Below are 12485 nucleotides of genomic sequence, written 5' to 3' on the forward strand. Positions count from 1 at the left end.
AAATAAAAAAATATATTTTTTTTTTTCATAAAATAGAAAAAAGTTAATTCAATCACTTTTTTAATGCWTAATTTGCAGCATTTTACCAAAAAGTTGTGTATAATAAAATGTAAAATGTAACTATAAGCATTTCACTTACCTCTTACAGTGTCTACCCACTATGTGTCATATTGTTCATATGTACATACATATGTAAGATTTGCCTTCTGTGTGGTATGAAAACTAAAAGTTTTGTGTTTAAATGTTTTCTATTGTTTTTGTTTTGTTATGTATTTCTGATAATTCTTACAAGTTCATACATGTCTAAACATAATAAAAAATCTACATGACAATATATTTTAATATACATTTATATATTTTAAATTAATATATACGCATTTATCACATTAAAAATCTACAATGATTCCAAAGTAAAAAGCAATAATTCATTAAATAAAAATTAATTATAAGCGAAAAAAACGAGTGCATTCATATCAACATGGTGTTATATTAAAAACTAATTGCTAAACATGCTTTCTATAAACCAATGCGCTAAGTAGTTGTACAGAAACTAGTTTAAAACTACTTACATATGTATTTCATATATGTATATGTTGTACATATGTGTATGAGATAATTCGTTAAAATTAAGAATTCTACCACAAACTGTCATACATTCATATGTTTGTATATAGGAGTGTATTTGTGGTGCACTTGATTCCTTGTTTTACACTTGCCTTGGCCTTTAATTATATTTTCATTACTACATAATTACGTACATACTTATTTTTCAATGCTGCAAGTAATCTATATATCTCCACCTAAAATGCAAAATAAGGTAACATCACTTTTCATAAGTTTACAGGCGAAGGAAAAACGGTATAACAGAATGAAAAGAATTGAGTTTTTTTTTATAAAATGGTTATCATATTGAAACAAAATTTGAGTTTCGGTTATAAAATGGTTATCTATTGGTTATTTAATCAGGTAGCGATTCTTGATCATACATACGTTATTTTGCATTTTAGGTGACGATATGTTTGTATACATACATATATACTTCACAAGTCATTTTTGTTAAATATATATTGGAATAGCGAGCTACAAATGTACATACAGTTGACGGGCGCATAATCAGAGACTTAAAAAATTATATCAAAATTTTTTACAGCTGTTTGAGGCAAGCAACAGTGGCAAATACAATTTTTATAACAAACGAAACTTATTGAATTTAAATTTTTTGGCTATCAAAAATTTCTCCCAAACTTAGCGCTTCAAAATATTTAAGAAAAAGAATGTAAATTAACGAGTTYTAGTCAAAGGAGGTTATAGAAATTATCCTAGCTGATAACAGTAGTGCGCTGAGAATATGCTCAGCTTCAAATAGCTGGTATTGCGCTTGTTTGTCAACAAAAAATTTTTTCTATCGAATTTTTTTTTCGAACCTTTTTTTTTTGAAAAAAAAAATATTTTTGAAAAATATTTCTCTCGAATATTTTTTTTCGAAAATTATTTTGAAATTTTTTTTTGATAAATGTTTCTCTTGAATATTTTTTTCCGAACATTGTTTTGAAATTTTTTTTTGAAAATTGTTCTCTCGAATATTTTTCTTTTGAACATTGTTTTGAAATAATTTTTTTTTTGTAAATATTTTTTTTCGAAAATTGTTTTAAATTCTTTTTTTGAAAAATGTTTCTCTCGATAATATTTTTTTTCGAACATTGTTTGGAAATTTTTTGTCCTCGAAAGTTATAAAAAATGTCTTTCTCAGTTGAATTTCTTGATGAATTTAATAAAAAGCACGAATATTTTCTTATTATGCGCCCAGAATATGCTTTGAAATTTAAAACTTAAAGAAAACTTATTTACTTACGCACTTAAAATATTTGGAGAGTTCATACATATTTATGGATACATTTGCATAATACGACTGAGCTTGCACYATACACAAAAAATCAAAATTTTCAAAAATTGCATTTTGTTCTCCAAAAAGCTGCAAGAAAAACTTGGTTTGTATTGAAGTGTTGTGGAGCATTTTCAACGCTCATTGTGTTTCATTTTTCAATTTTTGTCTCAAATCTTAAGCACTTGCATTGTTAAGCTAATTTTTAATTGCCTAGTACCAATTCGCTGCCCACTAACTGTATCGTTGCACATCGTCGCCATCGGCGCCTCTTCCTTTTTCTACTTTTTACAAATTATTTCTAAAACTTTTATATTCTCTCTTTCCATACAAACATGTACCACCCTACCTACTTTTGTCTGTATGCATGTCGCAGTTGTACATTCCTTGCTTTACAGTTATTTACTTTTCCGCCGGTCGGTTCTTGAACAATTGATCCACGATACTCTCATCGGCCAGCGTTGAGATGTCGCCAACATTKCGATCATTCARCGCTACTTTGCGCAAYACACGACGCATTATCTTGCCGGAACGTGTTTTGGGCAAACCGGGTGCATGTTGTACCACATCGGGCATAGCGAATGGTCCGATGCGTTCACGCACCAATTTCTTCAATTCCGAAACGAGTTTGGCATCGAATATTTCATTCTCATTTGGCGTTATAAAGCAATAGAGGCATTCACCCTTCACTGCGTGTGGTCGCGAAACGACTGCAGCTTCGGCTACACGATGATGTTCGGTAAGCACTGATTCCACTTCGGCAGTGGACATAAGATGTCCCGACACGTTAAGCATGTCATCGACACGTCCGGTGATCCAGAGGTAACCGTCGGCGTCGCGGCGAGCACCTGAAAATTAGAAAGGAGTTATTGAAAATATGAACTAAASCATTATATTAACAGTATTTTTGCAAAATATCAATTTTCTTAGTAAAAAAAATCGACAAAGTTCTTTGAATTCCTATATATTCGTGTAGCGATATGAGGAGATTCAGATAATTTGATTGGTGTGAAAGAGGCTACTTTGATTTTGAAAAAAAGATATTCCCATAGCGTGATTTATCATATACAAGGCTCAAAGATGGGAAAAATCTTGCATCTTCTTGAGTAATAGGCAGCTCAGCAATTAGGAACAGTAAGTCCATGATAATAAAAAGTTATCTATAATGATCCGATATTTGACCTGCCTATCAAACCTAATTCAGTTAGTTGTAGATTACTTGAAGTTCGTCTAGAAAAAAATCTAAATTTGGATCCACATAGATCAAATTGAAAGGATTTGATGGTTGTGTTCAGCAAGTAATGAACTTAGAAGATTTTGTCTTATCAATATGGGAACTCAACAAGCAAAGATATYTTTCCGAACAACAGACAAAAAATTATATTGAGAACTGTGTCTATCTCTTAAGACTCATTAGRATACCTCGAAAGTATTTAAGAGGTTATTTCACCTTCGAAAATTAAAATYCGCAGGTAGAAATTCGGACCTTATCTCTGGACTCTGTTTGTAATCATCGCAAAGAGATCAAATTATGAGTATAATATRTAAGCATTGGATGTAAAGTCGTCCATCTCATCAGATCAGAAGAAGAAAAGACACAAACTGCAAACCATAAAAGTACTCGAAACAATAAATGAACAAAAAGGGTTCTAGTGCCAGAAGCACTCAGAAATACGAAGATTACAGTAGCTGTCATTTTCGAAAATTTTGAAAAACCAAAACCCAACTCACCATCTCCAGTGCAGTAGAAGCCAGGGAATTTCGAGAAGTATGTGCTCTCAAAACGTTCATGATTGCCAAACAAAGTACGCATCATACCCGGCCATGGTTGTGAGAATACTAGGTAACCTTCACCTTCGCCCTTGATTTCAACACCACTCTCATCGAGTAACGTAGGCTTAACGCCAAAGAATGGGAATGACTGTAAAACAAAAGAAAATTATATTATATTTAAATTTTTCATTCAAAAAAAAAATAAATAAATAAAAAACAGCAAGAATAACTTACCGCTGAACCCGGTTTCATGGGCGTAGCGCCGGGAATGGGTGTGATCACGTGACCACCAGTCTCTGTCTGCCAGAATGTGTCAACAATCGAGCATTTCTCTTTGCCAATATAACGATAGAACCACAGCCAAGCTTCGGGATTGATGGGCTCWCCCACGCTGCCTAGTACCCTTTAACGAAATAGCGGCAATTAATATATTTTTATAGGCTAAGCCTATAAAATGTTTTCCAACTCACTTCAAACCGTTTAGATTGTGCTTCAAAACCGGTGCTTCGCCGAACTTCATCAATGCACGTATAGCTGTGGGTGCGGTGTAGAATTGTGTCACCTTGTATTTGTCGATCACTGCCCAAAAACGATCATTATCCGGATAGAAGGGTGTACCCTCGAACTGTAAGAGTTTACAAGGAAAATCAAATCATTGAACAAATATTTCAGAAATCCAAAACACTCACCATCACCGATGTAGCACCATTAGCCAATGGTCCATACACCACATACGTGTGTCCGGTGATCCAGCCAATATCAGCTGTGCACCAATAAATATCACCTGGCTTATAGTCGAAGACAATTTTGAATGTTGTTGCCGCATACAACAAATAACCCGCTGTAGTATGCAAAACACCCTTTGGCTTGCCRGTGGAACCGCTTGTATACAACATGAAAAGTGGATCTTCGGCCTCCATCCACTCGGGGTAACAGGCTGGCTCCTTGTCCTCCATCTCCTCATGCCACCAGAAATCACGATCTTCCGTCCACGGTATATCCTGTTCGACATGATCCTCAGCACAGGGTGTTACACGTTTCAAATGTGACACCACAATACACTTTTCCACCGTGTGACCCATCTCTTCGACCTTTTCCAATGCCACATCGCACAGTGCCTTCAGGTACAATGGTTTCTCGCCACGCCAAGCACCATCAGCGGTGATCAACACCTTTGCGTGGCAATCGAACATACGTTCCGCCAACGAATCGGATGAGAAGCCGGCGAAAACAATGGAATGTACAGCACCGATGCGAGCACAAGCCAACATGGCGATTGGCAGTTCAAGTATCATCGGCATATAGATTGAGACACGATCACCCTTCTTGACGCCATGATCTTTAAGTACGTTGGCGAAGCGGCAGACTTCTTCCAGCAATTTACGATATGTGAGACCACGAGAATAGTCGTCAGGATGATTGCCTTCCCTGAAAGAAATGAGTAAAATAAATAGCGTGTTAATGTGACTTGATATTAGATAACAGAAGTTTTCTGAATATATAACACTCTTCAAAGTAAACCGTTATATATGTATGTAATGCTCGCAGAATAGAGCTAACAGCGAAATAATTTCCTCGAATGAGAAGATAGTACAATCTCATGTACTATGTGTGGTGTGTGTGTGTTCAATTACCATCAAACCGTAAAATAGTTGTCGCCTTGTTTTTGTTGGTGATTTACTGCTTATCAATATGATTACGTCGGGTATCTCTAAGTGAYGGTGATAACCTAAAATTCATCAGATCATTCAGAAGCATTCAATTATCAGTACGTTTAGCTTTTCTATCTAGCCTGGCCGTGACTTAGTAATTATAATATGCTTGACTTTAATTTTGCTCCCAATTAGACTCGCCGCACGGCATAATTGATAATTGACGATTTATGCTAAAGACCACATAAGTTATAGAACACTTGCATTTATACAATTTGTATGCTGAATTATGATTTGAAGTCTTTTACTATCATTTCCGGTAAGACCACAGACTGAGCTAAGATTTTCAATGCCCTTGAAAGTTTTTGTTCTTAATTTTTTTAATTTTGCTTACAGAACGGTTGTTTGGCAAAGGAGTTAATGGATCGAGATAAAATAGATATATAAACATRTGTATATTATATGATCAAATTTGAACCGAACTGGGAAAGAAAAATTACTATATTTTCACGTATTTCCATACAAATCTTTATTATCAACTTCGAAATAGGTTCTTGAGCCAATACAAGTCTGTCATAAATCCAACTTTCCATACATTTGTTACAAGCCGCGGTTGGGATGGCCGAGTGCATTCAGCGAATTTTGGTTTTTTCGGTTTCGGCAAAATTTTTTTAAGGGGCTTTCGCTTGATTTTTATACAATTTCGAACTCATATTCATAAACCTTCATCTCGTCCGCAGTAGTGATGCGCTTGATTAAAGTAGGGTCTTCTTCTACTCGACGTCGTTTTTGCAAAATAGTGAGCTCATAGTTTCGCTTCAAACCCAAAAAATGGAAATCGTCACAAAAGTATTCACTGACGACTTCCTTTAAAACTCTTTCATGATAGAAATTTCTCTGGAAATTKGTTAATAAAARAATCTTTGCTATTGATAAAATTAGKTATTTCTTTTYGCAAAATATCTGACGTGTTGTGACCTGGAAACAACAGAATATTTGATTCCTTCTATTAAGGTAAATATTTGGTTTGCTTAATGCCGTCAGTATTTGAAGATTAGAAAACAATTCTTCTTTTTTGCTGATATATGCCTAGTCATTTTAGTTTCTTGGCTTATCTTGTCYTATTTTTCAAACCGCCTCTTGACACGTTATAATAACGCCAATTTCTTTGAGAGACTTTGTCTGTCAAGAATACCTTAGTAAGCCAGTATATTATCAACATATTTTACTACACGAATCAGYGATCCGAAATCTTAAGAGTGATGCATGATAGCTTTTATAAAATTAWTCAATACTTGAAAGTTCCGTCTTCAAAATTCTTAACAAACTTTGATCTTAAAAGGGGAACTACTAATACTAACTATGGCTTTGAAAAACGATTTTTTATCCAGATAAAACTAGGTGATACAAAAAGCGTCGTTTTTTGAGGGTAGAGAAATGGCAGGTAAATATTACTTGTTTCAGGCCAGCAAGATCAGCAACGTTCTGGTTGAACAAAAAGCCAAAATATGATATTTCATGATATACGTATGSGCTAAAATATTCTTCACGGAGAGAACAGAGAGACATAAAGATWTGTTCGTCAGGTTGCGCATTGTGATATTCTAATGAGCGTTTGTCGAAATCGGTCAGAGCGGACAACTATAGGGGTTTTCAAAACCAAAGTAGACCGATAGGGACAGCAAATATTTTTTCCCGCTCTTTTTATATTTCTCTTCAGTAAGGATTGCCATTTCATCATAGAAAGATATGCGAACCAAGTCGAGTCGAAATTATTATTATCAAAATTCGTCCGGTCAGATCAACAATTGCGCGTCTAGTTGAGAAATTTGAATGCACAGGCACAGTACAAAATGTTCACATGCCAGTGAGACAAAAAAAGCGCATCAATTAGGGAAGACTCCGTCTCTCGCACATCATTCTCAAGCGTTGGACATCTCTGTGACGCCGTTATGACGAATTTCGCTTAGAGATCTTGGCCAATATCCTTACAAAATCAAATTTACGTAAGAACTGAAGCTGCTTGACCAACAGAATTTTCATAAGTTCGTGAATTGTGCAGAGCAGCAACTTGAAAATAATCCGGATTTTCATCGAAAAATCATCTTCAGCGATGAGGCTCATGTCTGGCTGGATGTCTTCGTCAATAAGCAAATATGCGTTTTTGGTCACGCAGCAATCCACACTCCGTTAGTCACCATTGTATCCTGAGAAAACTATGGTTTGGTGCGGTTTATGTCATATTATCACAGGAATGAAGAATTTCATTGATAGATTTTTTAGACTGATAGTGTCTTGGGCAAATTTGTTCAGCATGATCCGTATAATATTTCCCGCATCGACAATTTTATRGAAAAAAGTAGACACACACTCACAAGTAATAGAAATTGTCTTACGTAATTTGGGTATACGCACGATACGTATACTCACTGCACACCGCTTTTTACGGCAGGCATATTATAATAAAATTGAATATAGTCTTAAAATATGCGAACTCATATCAATTATATCACACATTCGGCATGTAAAACGCCATAGCACAGAAGTATAGAAATAAATTCAATTACATAAACTGGTTCACCAGTACTCATAACACAAAATAAGCACTTAGTTATTTGATTATTTCTCTTTTCACCTTTCAGAAGCGYCTTATAGGKTGAGCAGTGCATTTTTCTCAGTGTATCACCACCTGATGCATACAAAGGTATTGTAAATTTCGCTTTTAATGCGTGAAACCCAATTGCAAATTGCTTAAAAACACCGCACACACACACAGACACACACACACACACACACTTAAGTGCTTACATATACATGTATGTATATATTTATTCTTGAATTTAAATGCGAATTAAAATTCCAGACTTTCGAAAAAGGCAAACACGAGCGTTTTACATGTATTACAAACACACCTAAATGCTTACATACATACAACTATATGTATGCATATACGGTACTTGCAAATCGAATTGAATAAAATGAATTGAAATGATTTACAATTTCACTAAATACAGTTATATTGCATTTGGAAAAATAATACACGCCAAGGCTAAAAAGAACTGTGCTCCAGCAATGGCTGGCGTTTAAGCAGCAATAATGTTTCAATACAATGTCTARTAATTTTGTATTTGCCACAACACTTGTACATATGTATGTATGTATAGATATGKTATGCAAAGCAAGTGAAACAAAAGCACTTAATAGAAAGTGTTTGTTGCCATTATGTAATTTTCAATTAAAGGTCAACTGCTATGACAACACGGATTAGCAGAAACAATGAAACGTGCTCTGTCGCAAGGCGAACGGAAGTAAATTTTGCAAGCGGTTAGTTCTTTAACCCGTATTGATTGGTAAGCACGCACCAAAGTCRATAAACAATTATTTTTATATATTTTACATATAATTGCATACAACATGTCAAATTGCTTGCAGAAAACGCCGGTCTACTTTACGCTCTATAACCTCAACGAATTGTTCGTAAAACGTGTGCTGGTTTCGTTGTGACGAATTAAAGGTCAAATCGACCTTTCGCTTTTGTTACAATGGAATTCCAAATTGACATTTATCATAAATTATAAAACACCATATTTACTCACCAGCTGCTAATTAAAAAGAAGCAAAAAAGGTAACTTCGGCTGCACCGCAGCTATGGTATACTTCCCTCCACACTTATTATAGCATACACATATATAAAGGGTATACAAATATCCTTATCATATTTTTCATTAATCAGTTTGTTTGGCAACTATATCCTATAGTTGTCCGATGTGAACAATTTATTCGACGATTGTAGCGTTGCCATTGACATAAGGTAGGTTAGATGGCGGATCTAGAGAGATCGCATGTAGTCCTTTGTTGAGCCATAGAAAAGTAGAACTCCTGTGTTCCAACTTATAAATTAGCAAAACGCTTAGTAGCCAATACAAATTTGCACAGGCGATTGATTACCATTCCCGCCAATTCGGTGGAATGTCTGCAGTTATGCGCGCCCAAGTGTTTAAGTCTTGACCTTCCAAACGCAGCACAGTCAAAACGAAAGTTTTGTTTCCACCACATATAACGCCTTACAGCATGGCCGTCAATAGGAAAATGGCCTGTTAAAAGCCATAAAACGAGAAAGAGGATTGCCTTAGCGAGGGCAAAGATATAACTAGATCTCTGGCGATAGCCAAGCTCCCGCGAAGCGCTGCTATCTAGTAGTAGAACACAAGAGGATACGAGAGCACCGAACATTTGGCTTAACTATGGTGTCGTGTAACCAKAGTACCACTTTCGGTGAGAGACCCCACCTTTYGCCAATGGGTTCTCTACAWCATTATAAGTCAATCGATGCCCKTTTTGCTCTCTTTTCGATATTGTTGCAGGCGGATGTCTTCCATTTGCGGCGTAGACCTATTAATCCATGCCAAATTTCGTGAAGAGATTTCGTCAATACAAGGACCTGAGTTCGATCAATCGTACGCTATAGAAATACAATCTTAACATTCAGAGGTTAAGCCGCTTTAAAATTTCCAAAACTGGCCTAACTTCGACAATTTACACAACGACAAACATCTTCGAAATATCGTTTTTCAAAAGGACCTTACCTTATCTGATACACTCTGCATTGCGTTCATATGTGATGTAGGAGTGATTTTGGTTTCCAACTAAAGCTCAAGAGCTTGTCAAACGTCTCAAATATTTTTTACATTGGTCGAGTTGCTTGAGGCGTGTAAAATTTAAGAACAGCCACTGTAGAAAAGGTAATGATATTGTCGATACCTACAAAACAATCTAAAATCTCCGTAGAATCCCATCCAAAGAAAGTTTTAAACTTATTAAGGTTACATAGTATATGTAGATGCTCCAAGCAACTGTTGGTAGACTGCACAACAGTCTGTAGAGGCCCTTGGATCTATGTATCCGAATAGGGATCACATCGCCTCAATTCTACCAAACAGGATACTGGAGTTTATCGGTTTTTTGATCTACCCGATTCGCTGTGTACAGAGTGGCACAATAGACCTTAGAGCGCGATGCATGCCTCAATTAAATCTAGGATATAATAAAATGCTTTGATAATATATGAGTATATTTAACTTTGTTACAGTGTCAGCTAATAATTTACTCGTAGGAAAAGATCACATAGTAATATTGTGAAAAACAAGCCTAATCTAAACTGATGTCACCCAATTAATAATTGCACTTAAATATAGATTTAGCACACATCAATATTTTATGATCCATTGATAGGTAATTTTCTTAATCACCTGTTAATTATAAACAACGTTGCATAAACTTTTTGCGATAAAAAAATCAGTCGGCCAGATGTACAAAACGGAAAATGTGTCAACGTTACGTCACGTGTGCAAGCAAAGTTCGCTTTGAAATGTAAAATGAAACATGTGAGCAAAAAAAAATAAAGTTCTATTAAAAATGCTAGAAAGTRCAGAAAACGGTATCTAAAAAAGCAGACTAATGAAGTAGCACTGCTGAGTAATTTATGGCWAATAGACTTTCATCAAGAAAATAAAAGCAAGCTAAGTAGCTACCCATATTTTTGAATGTCCAGCAATATAAGAAAAGAGCAATAAAATCTTTATAGACCCACTGACGACGCTTAGTCTACAACTTCTACACAATAACACGTTTGTATGTCTGATAGACTCTTATTCATGAGAACGTTTAAAAACAACAACAATTATGCGATTATTTTATATAATATAATTATAAGCCATTGCGCTTAATACCCCTTAATCTCTTTTAAGAGTTAATGCTAATACTTCAATGATTTACGCCGCCCACACGAAGGTGTCTTATAATTATGATGAATTATTATTTTTTCATTTTTTGTTAATTAAATATTTCATTGTTGCTCAACAGCTGTGTTACGATATGCGTGAAGCGGTAAAATGTAGATTTCTATATAAATGYCATCATATCATCTTTAGGTATGATATGGGGAGTTAGGTTGCTAGATGCTAGCAAGAGCAGTTATAGAGAGTTGCTGATAACTTTCAAGCTCCTCTTATAGGGTTCTACATACTCTCAAAACATCTTGGATAGAGGTATACACGATTTTTTGAAGTAAATACAGCCATTTAATATGATGAGATCACCTACGTTTATTAAACTTCTTAAATATTTGCTCATTTTTATTTTTATTTTTAATACTTTCAAAAGTAGTTAGTAGTAACGGTTTTTTTAAATAGGGACGCTACAAAAGTGGACCAATAGCCCCCATATTTTTCCCCGCTATTTTTCTCTTCAGTAAGGTTTGCCATTTCATCATGGAAAAATATTAGATCCAAGGAGTAGAAATTATTAAAATTTGGAGTCAGTGGCCTCAACTTTAAAAGCACTACGACCAATTTACGGTCGTCATAATCGTCCATTTTGAATCCACAGGCGCACAGTGCAAACAAATTCCGTCCCAATCCGACAAATAAGTGCCCGTAGTGTCGAGAATATTGCTACCGCTTGAGGAAGATCAAAATTAGTCTCATACATGTCATTCTCAAGCGTAGGGCATCTCTGTGACGTCGTCGTGGCGAATTTTACGAAAAATCTTGGCCTAGAGCCTTATAAGATCAAATTTACGCAAGAACTGAAGCTGCTTGACCAACAGAATTTTCGTATGTTCTTGAATTGTGCTGAGCAACAACTTGAAAATTATCTAGATTTTCATCGAAAAATCATCTTCAGCAATTAGGCTCATTTCTGGCTGAATAGCTTCGTCAATAAACAAAATATACGGTATTGGTCAGTCAGCAATTTTTACACGAACTCCATGAGTCAGTATAGCATCCCCAAAAAATTACGGTTTGGTGCGATTTATGGGCCAGCCACTACATTGAGCCGTACTACCTTCCATTATGATCAAGACCGGTACGTTACCGTGAACGGGAATCGTTATCACTCCGAATATTTTTGGCCCGAATTGTTTGATATGAACTTCAACAATATGTGGTTCCAAGAGGACGGCACTACAAGCCACACAGCGAATGTCCCAATCGATTTATTGAAAAGCAAATTTGGTGAACGTGTTATCTGTTGTTACGAAGTGAGATCAATCAATTAGCCACCTCTGTCGTGCGCTTTGACGCCATTAGACTATTTCCTGTGGGTCTACGTCAAGTCTATGATTTTTTCCAACAAGCCAGCGTCGATTTATGAACTTCGTACGAATATCGAACGTG

At 35.6% G+C, this 12485-nt stretch overlaps 1 protein-coding gene across 1 annotated transcript in view; it reads right to left on the reverse strand.

Annotated features, from left to right (window-relative positions):
* Positions 1-1813: 1813 nt before the first annotated feature.
* Positions 1814-12485, reverse strand: part of LOC108968399 (acetyl-coenzyme A synthetase) — a 29259-nt gene continuing 18587 nt past the window's right edge. The window contains exons 2-6 of the mRNA XM_018932426.1: positions 4345-5083; positions 4126-4280; positions 3890-4058; positions 3614-3803; positions 1814-2730 (exon numbers count right to left, since the gene is read on the reverse strand). Of these exons, the coding sequence (XP_018787971.1) occupies positions 2285-2730; positions 3614-3803; positions 3890-4058; positions 4126-4280; positions 4345-5083 (1699 nt within the window). The 3' untranslated portion in view covers positions 1814-2284. The remainder of the gene's footprint in view (positions 2731-3613; positions 3804-3889; positions 4059-4125; positions 4281-4344; positions 5084-12485) is intronic.

This window comes from Bactrocera latifrons, unplaced genomic scaffold, assembly GCF_001853355.1.
Source record: "Bactrocera latifrons isolate USDA-ARS-PBARC rearing strain unplaced genomic scaffold, ASM185335v1 scaffold_213, whole genome shotgun sequence".
NCBI classification, from domain to species: Eukaryota; Metazoa; Arthropoda; class Insecta; order Diptera; family Tephritidae; genus Bactrocera; species Bactrocera latifrons.